This window comes from Pygoscelis adeliae, unplaced genomic scaffold (genome assembly GCF_000699105.1).
Source record: "Pygoscelis adeliae isolate BGI_AS28 unplaced genomic scaffold, ASM69910v1 Scaffold286, whole genome shotgun sequence".
In the NCBI taxonomy this organism is placed as follows: domain Eukaryota; kingdom Metazoa; phylum Chordata; class Aves; order Sphenisciformes; family Spheniscidae; genus Pygoscelis; species Pygoscelis adeliae.
The window spans coordinates 4702427-4725913 of record NW_008825076.1 but is presented as its reverse complement, the minus strand read 5'-3'; the positions used below and the strand labels follow the sequence as shown (position 1 = coordinate 4725913).

The 23487-nt window shown below is 36.4% G+C and overlaps 2 protein-coding genes across 2 annotated transcripts in view; one reads left to right on the top strand and one right to left on the bottom strand.

Annotated features, from left to right (window-relative positions):
* Positions 1 to 258: 258 nt before the first annotated feature.
* The window catches only part of RTFDC1 (replication termination factor 2 domain containing 1), a 32838-nt gene continuing 9609 nt past the window's right edge, over positions 259 to 23487 (bottom strand). The window contains exons 7-10 of the mRNA XM_009326862.1: positions 8157 to 8270; positions 4994 to 5048; positions 4823 to 4915; positions 259 to 2288 (exon numbers count right to left, since the gene is read on the bottom strand). Of these exons, the coding sequence (XP_009325137.1) occupies positions 2104 to 2288; positions 4823 to 4915; positions 4994 to 5048; positions 8157 to 8270 (447 nt within the window). The 3' untranslated portion in view covers positions 259 to 2103. The remainder of the gene's footprint in view (positions 2289 to 4822; positions 4916 to 4993; positions 5049 to 8156; positions 8271 to 23487) is intronic.
* On the top strand, positions 15688 to 19986 carry GCNT7 (glucosaminyl (N-acetyl) transferase family member 7). The gene is made up of 4 exons (XM_009326769.1): positions 15688 to 15958; positions 17352 to 18383; positions 18850 to 18945; positions 19710 to 19986. The coding sequence occupies exons 2-4, from the start codon at positions 17408 to 17410 to the stop codon at positions 19934 to 19936; spliced, it is 1299 nt and encodes a 432-aa protein (XP_009325044.1). The 5' UTR covers positions 15688 to 15958; positions 17352 to 17407; the 3' UTR covers positions 19937 to 19986.

Genomic DNA, 23487 nt, shown 5'->3' with positions numbered 1-23487 from the left:
ACAGAATCAGACTGCAAATAAAGGGCCTACTATAGTATATCTTTTAGTGCAGTAATTTAGTTATCTGTAACTAACAAATATTAAAGGATAATGATGAAGAGAAAAAGAATACAGAACAGGGAGAACAAAGCTGACTACTAGACACGCATACAAAATGTGGCTGAGTGCTTCCTGGAAGCTCAAGTAAACCTCAGACTGTTTGATGTGATGTATATATGCATTCACATCTTTGGAAAACAAAAATGCTTACCCACCATATAAATTTTACAACAAGCCAATCTTTAATTATACCTATCAAAATAGTAATAAAATCCTAGCAGTTTCATTCAACATGCTTGAATCATGGAGACCACCTACACAAACATAAACACAGCATTTGGATATCCAATTAACTATTGCCAATTATAAACGGGGACACTTTTAAAAATAAATTATGAGGATAATTAGTCATTTTCACACACAAAGGTAACAATGTAACATCATGCAGTGGTTTTAAAAGCCTCCTACCTTCTGCATTTCTATTCTGGTTAGTTTGTGCCAAGATTATAAAAGCATATTTTAATTTTAAAAGAGGAAGAGAGGAAGGTGAAAAGCTTCCATCCCTCCCTCTGGTCATTTCATGTAGATATTATTGGATTCAAACATTCAGCCACTAACTCATTGCTATGGAACATTAACATTTTAAAAGGATTCCCGTGCTCGGAAAAAAGCTAAGAATAAAAGGGCGAAAGGAAAGCCCATAAAAAGTTATTCTGTTCCAACACTGACAAAATAAGCGCTTGTGTATCTGTTCAACTGAACATGAAGTGTTATAGTCATATGACAAGAGCAAGTTTTATTTAAATCAATGTCACAGGGATAAAAAGCATAAATATGAAAGCAAAACCGAGTGACATACTATGCTTTGCATCCTTCGGTAACAAGCAATTAACAGCCAAATAGTTGTTTGCTGTTAAGAATTTTATGTCAGAAAATAAAACAATGTGTACTCCAGATGTTGTGAAAGCAGCACATTTCAGTTGCCTGCAAAGTGAAAGAAACATTCTCAGAAGCTAACTCCAGCCTTGTGGGGTTCCCTCCATCAGCCACCAATGGGTTTGACTCGCATGACACTGGTGCCCAATTGTTTCTCCCTAAAAAGCCAGTTAAGATCTGCCTGCTCTTATTCTGTCACTACCCATTTTTCTTTCACCCGTGCAAACGCTCCTATTTTCATGTAAGCTGCTGAATCCAAAATGGCAAAGTGCTCCTCAGAGATGCACACAGAACCTTACTGTTTCAGCAGAAAAGGAAGGAAACTCATACTTTTGTTCCACTGTATTCTGATCCTCTGACAAAAGAAAGCAAGCTCAGACCTGATACTTCTAACTTTAAAACACACGCCCCACAAAGAAAACCCCCAAAACCTTTTTGGGAAAAAAACAGCCTATTACAGGCTCACCTTAATAGATAATGATTTACAAGTGGATACTCTGTTATTAAAAACAGGCTACAGCAATATGTACAAGAAGAACGTTGTACAAACATTTTCATGATTATGCTTTCCTATATTCCATCAAAAGGTAAATTACTTGAAAATACCTGCAGAACCTTTAAGAAACATATACTAGTTCTACTGAGGGCCCAGTTAGCTAGTACAAAAGAAAAGCATTATTGCTCTTTTTACTGTCAGAAAGTTTGAAAAAGTTTGATTTTCTGTACTAATGCATTGAAAACTATAATTACAGTTGCGGCAAATATCAATGGAAGAGGACAGCCGGCAGATCCTTCTACCCTCACTCCTACTACTGAGGACACTAGCTAGTGTGACTAAGAATGACAGCATCCAACTGGGAGAAGAAAAGAAAAATTTTTGTGCAAGTAATCCATCATTTTAGAATAAGGTCTGCTGATACAACGTGGACTCTGGTAATCTATTTCTTATTTAACACAAGTTGCAACTAACACAAGTTCATTAGTTATTCACAAGTTTATAAACAACTTGCAAACTGAGTAATTCCAGATAACATCAGATTACAACAAAAGTTCTGTATCAGAGTTGTACAGAAAAAGCCTCAGGGAAGGAAAGCAGTAATGAATGTTACAATCAGGCTCATCATTGTTTCAGAAATAGTACGCTGTGTGAGTAATCCAGTTGGAACACTCTTCCTTTGAACGTTTTGCTGAGCTGTGTGATGTAAAAATAGATTTGTATGCCTCAGATTTCTCCTCGCTGTCTGCAATGGATCTCTTCATAGTAGTAGAAGCAGCCTTATTGACTTTTCCTGGTACGGATGAATTTCCATTATCTGATAGAGAAAAAGGAATAGAATGAAGCATGCATAACAGCTTACAACTGACAAAAGTATTTAAATAAAGACGAAAAAAGCATTTAAAAAATAATGTGTACAGAGATGAAGTATACACGTTTTTTCAGGGCTATCGCAAATATATCCCATAATTGTACTCAACAGCAAACATGTTCCTAATAGCAAACATGTTCCTAGCTTTTAGAATTTATGCTCAAAATGCATTTAGAAATCTTGGAGAGAGAGGAATTCTTTCCTACTTGCGTAAACTCCTTGCACTGTAATTCAGTATTGACAACATTTATTCCTCTAAGTGAAAAATGGCTCTGAACTCTAGTCTTAAGAAAGAAACAGGAAAGTATTCCACCACCCTGAAGTATTGTTTAGAGATTAAATGACAAAAGCTAAAAACTTGTGACATATTGTCCCCAGGGAATCTATCTCCTCCCTTTATTCTTTGCAAAGTCATTTATGACCAATAACTGGTCTGCATCATTTTATATTTGGGATAGGAAAATGCCTGTCCCTCTGTTTCCGATACCATCTCTCTCAGTGTATTATATCTACTGCTACAACTCCTCCGCCCTTTCTTAACAACTATTTAATCTTCTCCAAAGTTGAAGGACAGTATTTTAAAAAGCATGTGCCAAGTCTCTTGTGCAAAGAAATGAATACACAGAAGTCTCCAGAAACTCTACACACATAGTTTAACTTCGGCACAACGGCATGTAAATAGCTCGTAGGGAGCCTGTCTGAAAATGCACTTAACTGACTTCTGCATGTAGTCATAGGAATTATATGTGCAATCCTAAATCGTCATAGATCAGACCCTTTTTATATTTGGAGAATGCTGCTTTTAATGTCACCAATAGTTGTCTGGAAAGAATTACCAAACACTGGATTTGAAAGAATGAATATGTATGCTGCAAGTCCAGAAACCTTAGGGTGCCATGTTCACAAATTAATTCCTATGCTACTGGCATTCCTCAGTCCATGGATTCTCCTTTATTTTCCCTCTCTCCTCTTAATCTCTTGCTGGTCAATATAAATGCTGCCAGAAACATAAACCACTGACCTGACATTTCAGAAGGCGTATTTTTTCTTTTACACTCTTGGAAAAGAAAAATGCGTCAAACATCATTAGAATTACTAGGTTCCTAAACATCCAAGAGCAATTATAATAATCTGGAATGAAATATTTCTTAAAGTCTATCCTTTATAAAAACAGACAGTAGGGGGCAGGTGAGGCATTTCTGATGGAAGTTCTCCCAGCTTCTCACATAGTTTATCTACAGTTCATCATTTAACTGTTCTCAGATTCTTCAAGAAAAACTATATTGACTTTTTCTGTGGCTGTAATGTACACGATTGAATACTTCACACAGGAACCTCAGACTGACTTTAAAAACGTACCCGTTCTTATAGTGCTGTATGAAAACATCAGTATGAATTGGAGACATTAAATAACATAATATATATTACATAAAGAGAGGGCACCATCTTTTGGGCTAAAGGACTGCCAAGTTTACTCACAGCTGCACGACTACTGCAGGTACATCAGTACATCCTGAAGTTATATTCCACTGCTCCCAGTGACACACAGCAAATTAGCAGCCAAAACGGAAAACTAAGTGTCAAGTCATCAGCTTGGGACATTTTAATACACTTCATTGAAATAAACTGCCATAACAGATTTTTTGGCCGCTTGTACTTCAGGAAAACAATTACTAATTCTCCTCACACTACATCCTAGCCAACAAAACAGATATACCAAACCCTCAACTATATCACTGCGTGAATAAGAATCTCTAATCTCATTCGTTCAAGTTGGTTCCCACCAACTTAAAGCATAGCAAGATTGGAATGACATAAACAAGCAAATCTAGCTTGTTTCACAGTGAAAAAAAATGCAATATAGTGAAAAGTATTTATTATTTTTATTAGTTATCTGCATCACTACAGCATTTGCCAGTCACAAGCGTGAGCAGAGACTGTGTTGTTTTAGGTATTTTGTGAAAGTACAAGAAGAAGTCAGTCCCTACTCTATAGACTATTTACTCAAAGTATAGGATGATGGATAGCAGATGGGACAAAGGCAAACTGGGCAGAATAAGGAAAAATGGATAAACAGAAGCCTTTGCACACTTTCTGCAGAGTCAGTTTTGTAGATTTTGCAGATTGTAAAACAAAGCTCTGTTTTAAGAAAAAGCTAAATTGACTACAGTTTCTGTTGAACAAGGAGCTTTGTGCATGTTCATGAGGCAGCTTCCTACTCCAGCTTGGAAAGGCAGCCTCTAAAGGACAGACTTTTGAAAGAAGGGGTTCTTTGAAAAAGTGAGCCATGACATTATGGCTCCCTTGAAGACAGGAGTTGACCTTTTATTACTGAGAAAGATAAAAAAAAAGGAAGTGAGAGGGTAGATTCTGAAAACTATGGTACAAAATAGCCAGAGAAGGATCTCTCCTACAGTATTTTTCAAAGCAGAACTATTTGTTCACATTTTTCACATTTAGGTTAAAGAATAAACACCAACCTGAACTTTTGGTGAAGATAATTTGCCTCTTTTCCCCAGAACTGGAATTGATACAATCCTTTCCATTCTTAGTCTTTGATGGACCTGGAGAATCTATGAAAGAAAAAAAATGAAATCATGAATCTGATTCATGACTCGGAAGGCTACACATAATTGTAGCTGTGACATTACCTTCAGCGGTATCCTGCTGAGAAGCTGATTCTGCTGACTTACATTTCTTTGATTTCTGAAACAACACAAGCAGAAATCTGGTAATGTACTGAAAGGATATACAATTCCCAACTTGTATTTGATAGACTCACAATTCCATTTAGTACATGTTTATGTCTTACACAGTGGAACTCTTCCTTTCACAATATTGCTCCACACTTTTGGTATTATTTCTATATGGAAAAAGAATAACCGTGGCAACCTTGAAGGCACCTTAAAGAAAATCACACAGGCCAAAACTAAACTGTCTGGATATGGTATTTTGGTTTGTATACTTTGCAGGGGGTGTGTGTGTTATCATCATTAAGGTAATCTGATACTCTGAACCCACATGGCAGGACAGTAAATTGCATGACATTAAACAGGACACAGTTAAATAATCAATAAAGATGTTTTTCAATAAAAATTTCAGAATAATCCTGCATCTCATATCCACTTAATTTTATTTAGTTAATAAAAAATCCCTCCTGGGTAACTTTCAAAAACTGGGCCCTTTGTTGCAGGATTGCTTGGGAAGAAACGATGCAAATAGTTAATCTAAATTTTTTAAAAGCATCTGTGGACCAGATTTTCCAAGTTAATTTATGTTTGTCCAGATTAAAAAACACAAAAAACCAAACAACAGCAACAAGAATCCCATTACTGGCTTTGATTATATAAATGCCAAGCTGAAAAAGAAAGATGTATTAAAACAGTCATTGTTGTTATTATCACAAAAGATGACTCTGTATACATTCAGAATGGTGTACGTATTTCAAGAAAGCTACACAAACTCAAAGAAAATAAATATATTTAAATGTGTTATAAAAATTAGGAGAACCCATGCTGTCAAATATATGATTAATGCTTGGGGAAAAAAATGCCATACCACATGTTGCTGCAAAGCTTAGCCAGGAGGTGGTGGCAGAGGGTTACTATTCTAAAAGCAAACGTGGCTCTCCTGGTGTCCTTCAGGGTACATGAAAAACCTCTTTTCAGGGTGCTTCCAACCTTTGTTATTATGGGTGCATTTACAAAGAAAAGTTACCTCCCAGTATCTGGCATCTGAATTATGAGATGTTTGTAAAGATATGTATGCATAATGAATATATATTATACGTATTTCATCATGGGCACATACAACATAGTTGAGCTTGAATAATTTTTTATACTAGTGCTAGCTGTATCTTCCTTATGTTTTGTCTCATGGGTATAAAGGAAAGGAGTTTGTGCTTCCTGCTCCAAATACAGTAGGTCCACTTAGACTGCTCCCCTAGCTGAGAGAAGGAACTGAGGAAGAGGTTTGAACAGCAGTGCCAACAGACCCCAAACTAGAAACTGTCTTCTGATGCTGGGACTGGAGCTCACAGATCTCAGATTAGAGCGAATGGTGCCAGTGACAGCAGAAAAAGACTGATTCTAGCTGCAAAAAGACCAGCTGGTGCAGCAAGGCAAGGCAGTATTGCAAAAAACCATCAGAACTTGAGGATGAAATGCAAGAGGCCTGCTGAGAGATTTGCAAATACTGTACCTGCCTGTAATATAAGTCTCCACTAAACAAACAAAAAATATTTGCATATTCACCTAAGGCATACAGAGCCCAAAGACCAAAGCGTGATTTCCTTTTGTCTACCACCACGAGTGACTGTGCTGACACGGTAAGAGACAGAAGTGCTTAGCTCACTTAGGTACTTCTTTATTGCACAGAAGTTGGGGATAGCACCAGCTTTCAGACTATTCCAAATTATTTGAACCAAAGCTATAGGTGCTTTGTTAGGGCCACCTTCCTAATGAAAACCAAGTGCAAATGACCACTATTTTTGGGGTTGATTACTCATCTACTGAGATCTGCAATGTTCTATCATCAAATTATCTTTAAAATTCTTTCAAACATTTAATTACAAAGTACTGAAGAAAAAAAAAATCTGAAGAGACAGCATAAGGTTTGCAGTATCGCTCTTACGCAGGAAGCTATAGGACACTAAGAGCAGAGGCTATGAACAGAGAGGAAACAGAACAGTAGGATTTCTATGGGTAACCATCCTTTTCTTTTCTTGCCCAGGCCCTATGATGGTGTATTGGTGCAGATGAATAAAGATCCTACGATGAGAAGGAATCATATGATCGCTAGTAAGTAGACTAGTATTTGTTTCAAAACAATCTAGGAAAACATTTGTATGCCATCTAATCCTACAGGCAGACAAAATCAAGCGCAGTAATAGGGGTGAGATGATCAATCTCCATCTAAAGTCTCAGCTGCTGAAAGTGTCAGACAATGATGATTCATGCTCTTGAGATTCAACTAAATCTGTCTGCACTCTGGACTGAGTCAACACTAAAGTTTTTGCTTGCTTTGTCATCCTCCAGAACAGCAATGCTAGTTCAGAAAAAAATAGCAATGCTGAAAAAAGTCCCATGTGCAGAACTGTCATTTGACAGTACAGTATCACAGAACAACTACTACTTCACAGAGTAGTAGTATACAATAGAGTATATAGTAAAGCTGCAATGACTTTATTTCTGTGGCATTTTGCCTGGTCAGATTTAAAAAAAAAAGAAATGCAAAGACCTCAACAGTATGGTGGGAATTAGCATCGCCAGTAATCACTCAGGACTATAAAAACCACAGAACATGACAAAATTCCCAGTAGTCTTACAGAATCACACCAGAAATCTGCGTATTCCAGTATTGTGTTTCAGACTGTGGCCAGCAGAGGATACTGGGAGATCAAAAAACTAATAACTTACCACCACAATAAAACAGGAACTACCATATGAAATACAGAGAATATTTTGTTCATTACTAGAATGAACTAATACAAGGCCTTTGTTTCAAGAAAAAACTAAAGTGTAGCTGGCACACTGTCCATTTTACCCATAGCATTAAACTCTGATTTTCAGAGCACTATGCACTGCTTGTTAGTCAAAAGACAGTTTCAGTACATACAACTTCAACATGCTATTAGCAAAATATGCATGCAATCTCATTACTTTTAAAAGTGGCACTGAAGTACAACACAGCTTACTGAGTAAATCCTCCAGTCTGCATGAAGATTAGCAGAAAAAGCTACGCGATCTAAGAGCAAATTGTGCTACAGACAAGAACTCTTTCAAATTTGTTTTAAACAATGTATAAAAAGATTACCTTTTCTAATTTACTTTTAAGTCTTCTATCCTCCATTCTTTTCTTCAATACTTCCACATCTTCTTTATTACCATTAAGGATAATCACATCTTCCTCTTGAAAGGGAACACCACACTTCAAGGAAAAAAAAAAAAAAAGGACAAAACTAGCATTTTTTTCAAGATCTTTATGCTGTTGAACCTTTGTTAGAATTAATACTGTGCTTAAGCTCTCCAAGGAGCTCTCCAATCCCTCCCCTTGCCACTGTGTCTTTTCCAATAGTTCTTTCTCTTTTAATATAGTCTAATACATCTCACCGAAAATGTCAAAGGGAAAACCTCAGTTGTTTTTACCACTGAGCAAAATAACACCGATTGACAGCATCCCTCTTCACGAAAAGGAGAATAAATACTCATCTTACTGGTGAATTGTGAACTTTTGATAACCACATTTAAAAGCAGCTTGCCTATCAATCTGCACAGTAAATTATAGAAGAATATACAGTGACTAGATTAAACAAAGTAGTCCTGAGTAGAATCTACTCAATTTTCTGAACCCCATAGCTAAAAAACAAAAACACTAAGGTACTTTCTGATTTTTTTAGTTATGAATGCATTTGATTAAGATCTAAGCATTATGCCACTCTGCTCTAGAATTTGTCTTTCAACTTAGTAATACAAGAAACAACAACTGATAGGAGCCGTTCTTTACACTGACTAGGAACACCACCAAAGGTGTTATTCCTGTATATGGAGAACAGACAGCACCAGGGAATTTTTCTCCCCAACAGCTAGACAGGAAAACCTGCTTTGTTTGGGTTTTTTGTTTTATTATTATTATTATTAAAATGACTACAGAGATAAAAAGGGGTCACAAAAGCAGCATTATTTATTAACCCAGCCTTGCTTTCTCATTGTCCTTCATCTGATTTATTAAACACTACCAAGTTTCAAAGTACATTTATAAATTAATCTGGATAATGCATGTAATGTGCTTCATATAATTCCACATTTGTTTTCTGGTTGAAGACACAGCTGTTTCACTGCACACATTTTCAATCATCTGGTGAATCCAGCACATTGACTATTGTCGTGGTTTAACCCCAGTCAGCAACCAAGCACCACCCAGCCACTAGCTCACCCTCCCCCCCCGGTGAGATAGGGGAGAGAAGCGGAAGAGCAAAAGTAAGAAAGATTCGTGGGTCGAGATAAGAACAGTTTAATAATTGAAATAAAATAAAAATAATAATAAAAAAATTGTAATGAAAAGGAAAACAACAAAAGAGAGAGAGGAGCAAAAAATAAGTGATGCAACCGCCCGCCGACCAACGCCCGTCCCCAAGCAGCGATCGCCACCCTGCGGCCAACTGCCCCCAGTTTCTATAGGGAGCATGACGTCCCATGGTATGGAATATGCCTTTGGCCAGTTTGGGTCAGCTGTCCTGGCTGTGCCCCCTCCCAGCTTCTCGCTGGCAGAGCATGGGAAGCTGAAGAGTCCTTGACTTAATATAAGCACTGCTTAGCAACAACTAAAACATCGGTGCGTTATCCCATTATTCTCATCCTAAATCCAAAACACAGCACTGTACCAGCTACTAGGAAGAAAATTAACTCTGTCCCAGCCAAAACCAGGACAACTATGATGCTTTCTTTTCTAAGATCTCAATTTCTTTTTTTTTTTTGTTATTTTATTAAATCCAGAAGCTTTCTGTTAATCTGCAAGATTAGTTTATAATCCTGCCTTTATCATTACTCTTCTGTTTTCTAAACAAAGGTTTAGAAAGGTTACTCATGTATTTGCAGTAGGAATTAAACAAATGAAAGGACATATGGTCAGTACTTTGACTACACTCTGCTCAAGTGATGAACACAGTTTAAAAAAATGAATCTGAACATAAGCGGTCAGAGAGTTTATGAAGGAGAAGCAAGGGTTATAGAGATGCATATTAAGTTAGTCAGGCAGAATAATAAGTCACACACTTGAAATGGGTGAGTAGCCCAAATTTTTCCATTGCTACTCAATGAGCTAGTGTTAGAAATACCAGCTTGGTATGATCTCAGACATTTGCGAGTAAGAAGTCTAGAAAATCAAGACAGCCAATCAGTCTTCATATTGAGGCAGGAGCGACTGGCAGCTGTCTTGATTCTAAAGAAGTCCTACACATTCATTTCCAGTGGGGTGTTTTCCAAATACAGCATGAAAGACTGGCACCTCCTACAGGCTAGTGATTTAAAAAGTAATTTCTGCAATAATTTTTTAAAACTTATTCTGTTAAGCATACAAAAATAAGTGGAAATTTCCTCCAAGTAAAAGTTTATGTCACAGGACTAATTTCAATAAATGTTGCATTTTGAAAAAGCAAACAAATCCAGGTTCCCATCTGGAAAACACAGGTGGAACTGTTCTAAAATGAAAAGTATTTACAAGAAATGGGGAAATAAAGACAGTGTCCTCTTCCCATTCACTGAAAACAAATGATTTTTTGCCATAACAACAGCCAGATTACATTACAGAGACCAAACCCTCCTAAACATACTTTTAAGTACAGCAAGTTATAGGTATAGAACCAACTCCACCTTCCCAGGTTTCACTAACTCCAGTAGGTACGATTTAGTGTTGCATCATCATGTGCATCAAACATTTTTTAATTGTCGGTACTGTTGGATGCAAAGCTTTAATTCTGATTTTTTTAAAAAGCTCACTATCCCTTCACACAAAAAAGGAAAGATTTTTATCTCAACGTTTTGAAATGCTGAGATAAAAAGCAGAAAGAAATTTCAGCTTTGCAAAGTCAGAGAGATTGTTCCTTCAGATTAAGGTCTTCTGGGGCAGATTTTTGTTTTATGATTATCACAGGGTCTCCCTTGGTGTACCTTGTTTATATTGGGACTTTAAATACATACAAAGGTACTTGCTGCAGTTCCTTGATGTTTTTGCAGCACCTTGAATAGAAGACATTCCTAAATGAGATTGAACTTGAAAACTATTCTGAAACAGACAAAAGCATTAGAACAGCAGCTTGCAGATCTGAATGCAAGATTCAATCTGTAATTGAAGAAGAGTGAGATGTTAACTGAAGGAGATGCTGGACAAGCAGCTTGATTTTTGTTTAAAAGCCCTTTCGGGGTCCAATTATAAAAGCATGTTCAAACCCGTTTACGTCTAAATGGTATAACATGTTTGCATTAAGGAATTTTTTAAAGGGTGTGCAAGTATGATCAAAAAGTCTTCAAAAGTCTGATACTCATAAATTTATGTACCCTGCATATCCCATGTCTATATACATACACACACACAAATCAACTTTACAAGAAACCAAAACAAGAAACAACCCGAAGACCTAAAATCATTAGAACAATAAAGGTATTATGAGCTGTAAAAGACATACTAGCTTAGGTATAATCTTTTAAACTAGTAAAAGAAATAGTGAAATTACTTTTTCAAATAATGAAGACCTTTTAAATTTCAAGTCATTTTAATATAGTAGGATAGCTTATCTTTCTTAGAGAATAAAATACAAGAGGTTTTTTTAGTAATAATGAAATCTTAGTTTAAGATGATTTCCTGAACTCTAAAGTTTACAGTTTCTTCTCAATTTTCAGCTACATAAGACAATGGTTGTACCTTATCTCTTGCTGTAAACTACTTTTGACAGTTTTTTTTTTTAACAGCATCTAAGATTTAGTTCCATCCATGACTATTCCAGTCTTAATATAATACAAATAAACAACAGGCAAATATATTTTCATATCTAAACGTTTACATCAATGTTACAGTTTAATCTCCTATGAGAAAGGTGAACCCTCTTTCCCAAATTATAAACAGTAAGTTAACTCCTGCAGTCCTCCTAAATATGACCATTAGTAGGAAATGCATAAAGACATGAATATTTTCCCAAAACAATTCCCACCAGATTATGGAACACGTATGACCACAGCCTGACTGTCCCTCTTTAAATAGGGTAGTATTTAGAAAGAGGATTGAACAGACACCCCATTCAACCAAGGACCATATCACCATTCATTTACCAGCCACGCAAGCTCACGTTTTAACTGTTACAAGAGACAATAATCTTTAACTAAAAACATGTTTTAAGAGAGATACTCTTCCAGAGGTTTATTCATTACAAGTTCAGTAGTATAAGATTTGAGGAACACAATTTTTGACATTGCCACCCTACTCAGGCATACAATGGGGCAAAGAGTAAATGATAACTTGGGAAGCGTAGAAAGTCTCCTACATACTAATTCACAGAATGTGAACTTTCACTCAGAACTTGTAGCACCTACTACAAAAATACTGTCCAAGCAGAAGCCTCTATTTACAGAGCTTCCCTTAAAGTCAATGATAATTTTCTATCTGCCATACCTGCAGCTGTGCCTTAATTTACTTTGAGGTTTTCTGTTTATTTCTGACCGAGATGCTATTTTTATCTGAACACATCCAAAATACGCCAGCCTTCTCACTCGTTTCTAGAACCCCAAAGCTTCCTAATTCCAGTAAGTTTAAGCTGTTAACTTTTCACTTATTAAAAACCCCAAGAATCTTTATAAAAGTGGTGACACAGTAAACATTCAGCTTTGGAAGGAGATATTTAATTTATTATCTTTTAGGCTTCCAGCTACTAGAAACGACCAGAGGCAATTCTTTACTATACTTATTTGCTGCAAATTGGAAAGTTTCAGCAGGCAAACAGTTAAGAACCGGGGGAGGAGGAGGAGGAGGAGGAGAGGGTTGGTTTCCTTTCCAGTTCTCATCATCCAGCATGCTCCGTTAGCAGTGCAGAGGTTAAAGCCTCTGAGGTAAAGCAATACTATTTATAATCATCAGCAATGTACTCTACATATTTGAAAGTCTGATTTCAGTCCTTTAAAGGCTGTCTCAGAAAGAGTGGCAACAGAAATTTGGAGAAGCTCAAGTTTTCTCTCATTATTGTGAAGCAGAGGACATTTCTGAAGCTAAACACCATTACTGCAGAATAAATATGCTAAGCATTTCGGGAAACCAGATGAAGTCTTAAATGAAAACATTCACGTTAATGTTTAACCCCTTTCACTTACACGAGATCTCTACACAAGCGACAGAATGAAGAATGCTGTCTGAATTCTGCTGAAGGAAAATGGGACTCGCTATTTATTTTTATTATGCTGCCGTCTTCTGGCTAATTTTGTACAAGGTAAGACTGAATAAATTAGATTGTAGGACTTCAGGTTTTTGCTTTTCTTTCATTACACAAAACATGTTGTAATTTTTGTAAAGTGAAAAATATTTTCACTTCAGGAAGACCATCTCACTTCAAAAAATACTCAAATCTGCAATAAGGGTAATAATTTTTTTTTTTTAATTTTGTCCCAGATGTACAGTAGGGTGGAGGTCACTACTACTAGTATTGTTTGTATTGTAAAAATCGCAATACTTATGAATATTTGTTATGCTCTGTTGCAAGCAACTTAATTTTTTTACAGCCCTATAACTTAATGGTTTAAATTGCTTTCATAGGATTTGTTTTAAATTGTTATGAGGTCAAATACACTACGCAAGGAAAAAAACAAACAGGAAAACAGTAAAAATAGCAAAGATGAACAGGTAAACCTCCCTAAATCTGTTTAAATTTATCAGTAAATACCGATGCAATATTTTTAAGTAAGAATGATTTAAAATTTCTAAGGCAGTATTAATTCGGCTTGATGAAGAAATTTTTTCTTTTACTTGATACGTGTCACAACACAGCAGCAGACTCCGCATGCTTACCCAGGCTTAAGGAAAAAGCAAAGCAAAGTAAAAAGCAGTTAAAAGCGCCGATTTTAACATGAAGTTTTTAGGGGACTGAATATTCACTTGCTTATAAAGTGTCTACAGTAATGCCTGCATAAACACCTTTTAGATAAAAACAGACACAGAAAGATTTGGAAATAAGGAGTTAATGCCTTTTAACCATTTTATTAAAAGATGAAGTATTCCTAAGTCATTTGCTTCACTGAATTATAAAGTCATACGAACTAAATTTTATCTAAACGTTAATATTAAGCAAATATAAAGAGTACAGACAAAATAGAATATTTAGAGGTGCAAAACCCTATGGTAGGAAGAAACAGTGAATTGTACAATGATTTGTTGCTATGAAATCCACAGCAAAGTATATAGCTAATGGGGTCACGATGAACTAAGATGATTTTTCACAGGCTTATTTTCAGGCATAAACACAATTCCACTTTTCGCTAGAGTTCACCTTTTTAATTGAGATGGAGGAGCTTAGGCTTACAACAACAATTTTCCGTTAAGTAATATCCATAAAAGCAGCCACAAAGGTACTTGAAAATCCCTATAAACAGGTTGTTTTTTGAAGAATGTCAAACACTACTCTCGGCACTTTTAAAAATTAAGACAACGTCATCCTCCAGATTTAGAAAACCTATCCATAACATAGAAAAGGTTGAGTTTCAGAGAGACGTTCTGATAACAGTAAGTACCTATAATGGCACTCGTATAATAAAATTAAAAGGCAAGACAGGCATAGACTGGGTTATGCCTGGACAGTGGATCTTCTCAACAGTACGGTATCTTCCTCTTCAAGGACAGGAGGAAATACTGTAGCATAGTCCTTGACAGCAGACAATAGCATAGAGGTTAGAGGATTATTCTAAGTGGCAAATTTCATACACAATGGGACTAACAGCTGCAATTCTAGCTCTAAATCTGGTAAAACACTAGCAGAAAGCCAATTCTTTCATTCTATAATATACCCTGAGGCTGAAAGATGTCAAGTTCTGTTCTCATAGGCAAGGCTTCATCATTTAGTCATTCGCCAGAAACATGTTAACACTGGAGTAGGAATTGTTTCTTCTTACCTGATAATGGGGTGTTTGTGTACTTTTATACTGCCATATAAGATATAGCTTCTAAATGCCATGCAGTTCAATAGGAAAAATCCATAGTAAACACTTAATCTGAAACATCCCTGGAAGCTATTATTTGCAGGGTAATAAAAATTTAAGTGTATGAAACAAATAGGTTATAGCTTGGTTCCCTAGGGAACTATCCTTTGCAACCTGTCCACAAAGATGTATTTAATGAAAAAAAACCCCCACACTGACAAGCGCACTCATTCTGTGCAGATGCTCTATATTGTATGCAGGTATGACGTCCCAAATATTTCTATAACGGCCCAGTGTCTTCAGTGTAATTCTTATGTCCAGAATAAACTTTCCCTGTGACGTACCATAGAGACCACATCACATTCACTAATTCAGAGCAACCTCAATGCTCCTCCTGTAATTATTCACTCAGAATAAAACAGTTTTTCTGACTCCAGGTCCACAAAAATTAGTGCTTCCCTAACAGCCACTCCCTCTCCCTAACTTCCGCTAATGGGTACATAACAGCCCTTATGCAAGTCTATTCTTGGCTCTGATCGTCAGCTGGTAGCAGGTTACAGCACTGGTGTGCTGTAATTTCATTTTTACTGTGAAAATCCTGGCTTTCACCTTTCAGCGGCCTTCCTTTTTTCCTCCTTTCCCCACAATGTTGAAAGGTTGACATGGATTTGACTTGCTGAAGTTTTTCATTCAAATGGATGAAAGACTCACATCATGCCTGTTTACCCAGTAAATGTATCCCTTAGGAGCTGTGAAGAAAAAATATTCTTCTGGAACCTGATTTCCTACTGTTTTTCTTTGGCCTATGCATTCAGTGCAGACTGAAGAGCACTGCTGACAGAACAGAGAAGCAAAATGGATGAACCTTCCACCTAACATACAACTCCACTTTCTGGAATGCTAAGTGGAAGAGAGGCATTCTTCCAGCATGAAATCCAGTGCATACTAGTAAGGACAGTAAGATAAATACATTCTTTCCCAACAGCCTAATAAGATTTTAAAATTGTGGTATTATAGAGTATCCATTCTCTTGGTTCAAATTCTGTATTTTCAATGCTTTTTAAATTCTATGCCTCATTTCTACTTTAACTGCAATGCTCTCATTATTTTCAGGCTTCTAAGACAGATGTATACTGAGTTTTCATTAAAAAAGTATTTTCCACTTCTTTCTAATGAAAACGTAGAGCCTTCTAACCACAGTAGCATTCCTATAAAGAAACTACCTTTATAAAAATATGCTTGTTCTCTGTTCCTATGTAATAACAAATACCTTGTGACGTTGACAGCTGCAAAGCATGAAATATTTACAGGTGAAATACAAATTTTGTTAAAAACAAATTCATTGAATAAGAGAAAATTAATTCTCTTTAAAATAAAAATAAAATCTTTCTTAATTTAATTATTAAGCTTAATGGCAGTAGATGGACCCTTCCCCCAATCCTGGAAATTTCTTTAGGAAGTTCTATACCAAATGCTTCAAGGATAAAGACTTCATGTAATTGCTGTGGGATTCAGGACTGCTGCACTCTCATTCTTCTGACTTTTCAACAAGATATACGTAAGAAAAAAATCACAATGGAAAAACTCCTATGCCAATACTGATGTAAATTTCACAGTTATCTCTGAATGCTACTGGCAGTAGTGTACTTATGTCAGGATATGCACATATGCTAAAAATAAGAAGTGAGTGTTGTCCGCATGTTCTGTTTTCCAAAGCACTAATACAAAGATGTCAGAGAAAAAAAAAAAAATCTCTCAAAGAGTTAGAAACATTTGCTGACTTTATAAGGATAAAACCCAGTGCATTTTGTGGATTACATTTTTGTCTCTTCCTTTTGTTTATTTAATAAATTTTCTGCTGATTTAATTTACTGAATTCTGGTCCTCCGGCAGAACTTAAGGTTTCCCAGGCCTTAAGGAAATCTCAGCAGCAGCCCTCCCTTAGGACACAGTGCTCACACATCTTCCCTATTCCAAAGCTAGACCTGGACCAACCTGTGGCACTGGACTCACCTACTGGCACAAACATTGCCTCAAAATAGAAGAAACTTCTATCCGATGGGCAAAGCCCCCCCCTTGCTCCAGTAATAAAGTGTAAAAAGCCATTTTGGGTTCTCTGGATAATTTTGTTTGTCCCAGAAAGACTGCTTCACAGCTCTGCAAGTACCATTTCCAGTGGCTGAGTACACTGCAGCATGAGCATGCACATGGGCACACACACAGTCCCTCCTAGTAACTGGAGAGTAATCTCATCATTTACAAATGTGACACTAATATGTCATCTATTAAAAAAAAAGTCAAAAAGGTTCTCTTCCTCTCTTTATCTCACTTTTCCTTTCAGATAATCTGAACGCTTAATTAAACTATGATGAAAAGACAGTATCTGGAAAATAAAAGATGAACCCACTTGATGCAACAAAATCAGGATTTTTAGTGTGCATTGCTGTCTGTACGTTCATCTACACTTTTATCTACCTAAAGGATACACTTTCTGAAGAACCAAGTGAACAAAAATTTAATGCAAATATAGCAGAGTGTGGCTTTTACCCGGATGAACTTTGTTCAGCTCTTTTTGTGGGTAAAACCGCTGCCTTTAAAATTGGAAACTTTTGTCAGAATACCTACCAGTCTAAAACACTCAGCTGCATTCAGACTTCATGCAACTGCTCCATGGTTTTGAAGACTCTGCATTTTATCACAAGACCACTGTCAGATGAAGAAGGAAATTTCTCACTGGCTTACATTATCACAATTCACAAGGAGCTGGAAATGTTTGTAAAGCTGCTAAGAGCTATTTATATGCCTCAGAATATTTACTGCATACATGTTGATGAAAAGTCACCAAAAGATTATAAAGCTGCTGTACAAAACATCGTTAATTGCTTTGAAAATATTTTTATTTCCTCAAAAAGAGAAAACGTTGTTTATGCAGGATTTTCAAGATTACAAGCTGATATTAATTGCATGAGAGATCTAGTTCATTCCAAAATTCAGTGGAATTACGTTATTAATCTATGTGGTCAAGATTATCCCATTAAAACAAACAAAGACATTATTCAATACATCAAAAGTAAATGGAATGGTAAAAATATGACTCCCGGGGTAGTCCAACCACTTCATATGAAACACAGGACACAGGTTAGTTACAGAGAATATGTACGTTCTGGAATGTCATACGTGTATCCAACAAAGAATATAAAAGCTAAACCTCCATATAATTTGACAATATATTTTGGTAGTGCCTATTACATACTCACTAGAGAATTTGCAGAGTTTACATTGACTGATGCACGTGCAAAAGATTTGCTTGAATGGTCAAGAGACACGTACAGTCCGGATGAACACTACTGGGTCACACTGAATCGTTTAAATGGTAAGACATATGTTATTTTTACTATGAATAACCCCTGGACCAACAGCATTGTAAGGTCTGCCATGGAGAGCTAGTGAGCTCCAATTCAGAGCTTAACACCACCACTTAGTTGAGTTACATTGCATAAATATGGTCATTTCTTCAGCCTTGATGCTGCCCTTTCAAACAGTCACATCTCCTGATGGCTGAGAAACAAAGCTCAATTTCAGAAAAGTACTACTTATGGTGCAGACCATTAGCTACAAGGCTAGACAAATATTGATTTTAAAAAAATAAATTTTTTTGCTACGTAAAAGCTCATGCTTTCAAGGAATAAAAAAAGCAATAAAACTGAGTGATGTCTATTCTTATTATGTAATTATCTGTAAAGAAATACTTAACGTGACTACATTTAAAGTCTTCTGCAGTGAAAATTTTCCCTGTAATAAGTAGAAAGAAATCTTATCAGAACCTTATGTTTTTAAAGATGCTCCAGGGGCTACACCAAATGCAGACTGGGAAGGAAACATAAGAGCCATTAAATGGAAAGATCAAGAAGGAACCATGCACAAAGGCTGCAAAGGTAATGTGAATTTTGATCATGAACTCAAATTTGATTCACTGACTAGCATTCATTCCAAATTACTAGCTATTAAATGTGCCACAGTGGTCATACACATTTTGTTTTGGAAGTATCAAATAAAACTGCAAGCCATCCTACTAAATTATTCCACTGTATCCAATCTAAATAGCTTCTGATATATGCTTGCAGAGATTGTCACAGTATCCACATACTGACAACCGTTCTTTCAACCTCCAATTACCAATGCATTAACTTGACTGATCAGTTTTCAGTGAAGAGTAGGGGGTTTACTTGACCAGCGTGTTTGTTAGGTACTTTCATCAACACTGGGTTAAATCTCTTCAATTTGAACAATAATAAAAACGGAGAATAGTGCTGACCATATGGAAAGAATGCAAAAAAAATTTAAAATATGTAACTGTATAAACTCAGCACAGTAAAGTACTGCATGATTAAACAGATATCCAAATAGAAGTAGGAGATCAGAACTTCAGCATGCCCAGCTACAAGACACAATATTAAGCAAAGCAACATGTCAGTGAAGCAGCTGGAGGTAACATGTATCCATTTGTGTAAAATACAAAACCAAACCCTCACCTTCATGTTCAAAAATCTAGCATTATCCTCCAGATATATTTCAATGATGCTCTATGTGAAATCAAAAGGTAATTTTTGTTAGTAACACTATAGAGTGAAACTATTTTTTTAAAATTATTCTGTTCAGCTTTCTGCTGCTTTCAGATACCTTCAATTTGTCTTTGCAGGTCATTACATCAGAGACATTTGTGTCTATGGACTAGGGGATTTGCAGTGGATTATCGAGTCACCTCATTTGTTTGCCAACAAATTTGAGCCTGCAACATATCCACTTGTTATGGACTGCCTAGAGAGACGCTACAGGCTTAAAGTGCTGCACCAGGCAGAAGTCCCAATTGAAGATCACTGGCGTTTTCAGGAAGAGAACTACTTCAACATGAAGCTGAATGTTTGAGCTTAACTAACATCTAAACAAGTGTTCAAAATACTGACAGAAACCATTAACATTTTTAGCCATAGGCTTCACTCTGTGCATTACAGCATGAGGGTAAGCACAATACTGTACTACCAGTCTGCCAGTGAAATAAACAGGTTTTATTTATTACAGTAAGATAAAGAGCAACAACTGCTAATGGCTTAATTCTCAAAGAAAATGACATGTCTAAAACTATAACTTACTGAAGACAAGGGGGAAGTTCATAATCCTTTAAGTGATTTATTTAATTGGAAAAATACATATTCCTCATGTCTGCAGCTAAAGAAGGACTAACTGGTATGAAAATAATAAAATGGAAGTAATGACTGAACAAAGATAAAATATGAAGAGCACAAATTAATCAAAGTCACGTCTACTGTAAGTCTTATGAAATAGATTACTTTGAATAATGAAGTTCAGGCTAAAATTTCAGAGCTTGTAGATAAGCAAGTGACAACCAGTTTCAGACACAGTCCATTTCACTGGTTTGGGTTTTTTTCCATGGGCAGCTACATCTCTAATTTCATTGTGTAGCATGGCAACATCACTCTTGCACTACTCAGGCTTTGCTCCTAATGAAAAGGGTGTGTGTGCCAGTAACAGTAGTAGGGGTCCTGCAATGCATGTTTACCTTTAAGTCCCTGTTTCTGAGTCTCTGCAGGAGTTTAGGGCAAGGAGACATGGGAAATTCGAGGCCAGGGAACAAAGGAAAACCGAGTGAAAAGCCATCTTTCAATCCCAGTGTACCTGACTGAGGAAAGCAAAACTTCCCTGAACCTTGCAACAGTCTGCAGCAACTGGAGGTAACACCTATCAGTGACCAGGCCAAGCATCTCATTTCCCAAACCCTCTGCAGACCAAATGCAGCACTCATTGGTCTACAGCAAGGAAGTGGCTTTCAACACACAACACGGGCAAAACAGGGAACAGTAATAAAAAAAAAAAAAGAACAAGGATCCAGCCCTTTTCCAGGCAAGAATTGCTCTTTCCTCTTCAGGGCTCCTAAATTAATCCTTTCACTTGTGCAACCAAAAAGATTGGGGGAATATGAGGAAACAGAGAGGATATAGGTTGTGGTCTCTCATACAATATGACAACTCTTCCACGGGATTAAGCCTCTACACCATGTCTCCAAAGGTCTTTAGTTAGGTGCTACTGATGGAAAGAGACTAGGAGAAACCTGAATTGTGAGAAGTCATTTCAAACTGTTCGTCCTCCTTTAGAAGTATTTTGGCAAGAATGCGGATGAAAGTTTCATTCCAGTAAATGCAAATAAACTCTGAATTATTTTGCATGAACTCTGATGCAAACTAGTAAAATACATCCTGTTACTTATAAGCTCACCTGATTAGAAACTACAAATTATAAATAAATGTCTAGGAGCAATTTAGATGTAAGCTTCAGTATGCACCCAAAACATCACTCAGTTTTTACAGGAAAACTGACTTACAGATTAAGCATTTTTCCAAAAAATCAGATGAATCAACAAATGACCCAACAATAGAACACGAAAGTTTCTTATTACGAACTTATTCCCAGGTTCCTGGAACTGTACTGCTCATTTTCCCACACGAGTTTCTTGGAAACATAATTTCTTTCAAATGAACTTTAACCTAAAGAAAGACCATCTGGTCCCTATTTATTTACAGAAACTTACAAGCTCAACCCAAAGGCCTGTACTCAGTTTCATGTATAATCCAGCATTTAGATTTATCTTGTGGCTAAATATTGCTGGAGATGCTTTTTTATGGAGGGAAATAAAGGAAAAAAAAAAAAGAAAAAGCACCATGCAGCATGTTCACACTGAGCTTGTTGAGAGTCCCGCTGAAAACCATTACTGAAGCAAATGGGTCTTTGGCATGTATTAATCATAGCAATATTAATAATTGATTTCTCTCCAAACCACACCCAATCCACTATAGGGCACTGACAGCATTTATGCACTCCATGTTGTTTTTTAAAACGTGAATGGAACATTCCTTGTTACCGTCGTTGCAGCAAATCTGGTATCAAGCTTTCACCTTTCGTCACCATCACACAAGACAATTGTTGTTTCTCACTTCTGAATTGAATTAAAAGGATAAATTCAATAGTAAGGTGATATATAACATGGGCTTGGTTTGCAGAAACTGAACCAGTCAAATTGGGAAAAAAAATCTGCACAGAAAACCCTCTCAAAATATAATTTAGGTATGACTTTACCCATATTAATCCAGGAAAATCACTGGAGCATGATCCTCCTTCATTAAAGGATTTTGTATTTTAAACAAAATTTTACATATATAAAACCCTCAGAAAATCATAATTAAACCACCCCATTCTCAATCATTAAGAAACAGTATTTTACACATTATTCTGAGTGACCATAACATTATATTCTTGAAAGATTTTTTACTTCTAACAACAGTTAGAAAATTAAGTAATAAAACTGTGAAAGCTGAGAGCATTTAACATACATGAAAAGCGTTACATTAAGTTCTGTATGCATTATTGTGTTATGAGTAGATCGATCACAACTTTTAAATTCAGCAACTAGTGTTTACTAACTTTTGGTGACTGTGGATCTACGAGCATATAGTGTCAATGCGACCTTGTTCAAGGAAACACTATGCTCTATAACATACTGCACACACATTAACTCTATATCTGAAAGATGTATGCATAATTTCTGTTTCAAAAAGCCTGAGGCACATGTTCAATAGCTCTATATCTAAGTTAAACATTTGACTGTTTTATATGGCGCAGACTTTAATAGTTAGGGTACTATTTCAAGTGTGTGTTAGAGCCTGTTCACTCTGAAAACAATTCCAAAATAAATTTTAAACTGATACAAGAAACTACATTTTAAAATGTAACCTTGTCCTTAACTTCCAGAGTGACTACCTGAACTCCCAGAAGGACTTCCATCACAGATTCAATAACCACTATCCTGTCTCCAAACTACCTCTAGCATGCTATTACACCAATAATAACTTCTTAGACAAGAGAGTCAACATAAAAAATTGGTTACGGTACCTTTTTCAACTCCCCAAAAGCGAGGTTAAATAGATACTATACACTACTAGGTAATTCTTTTACTCCATCATTTCTAAAAGCATAATTTTTGTCAAATAGCAGACCTCCAAACAAGCAGGCACCAAAGATTGCCCATGCAAGAATCAGAAAGTCAGTTACAACAAAAGTTCCAAAACATTTAATCACTTTGGGCCCCACCAAAATCTACAGACCACCACAGATTAGCTCTAATTTACCATCTACAAGATCCCATCAAATACAAAAAGAGTGAGTAGGAACAGTCTTGCTTGTTCTTTTAATTTTAAGTAGTCTGTTGGAGAATTAAACACAACAATAGGTAAGAACGTCCTATTCAAAAGTGCAAGTTTTAAACTGACAGTTTTCCGTGACACATATAATTCTTCCTGAAGAACAGGAAGCAGGAGGCAGCATGAAACTCTTGATCTTCAGGGCTTCTGCTACAGAATACACATCACCAGATTCCGTTATTTAGAAGCGAAGTTGTTTCTCTTCCT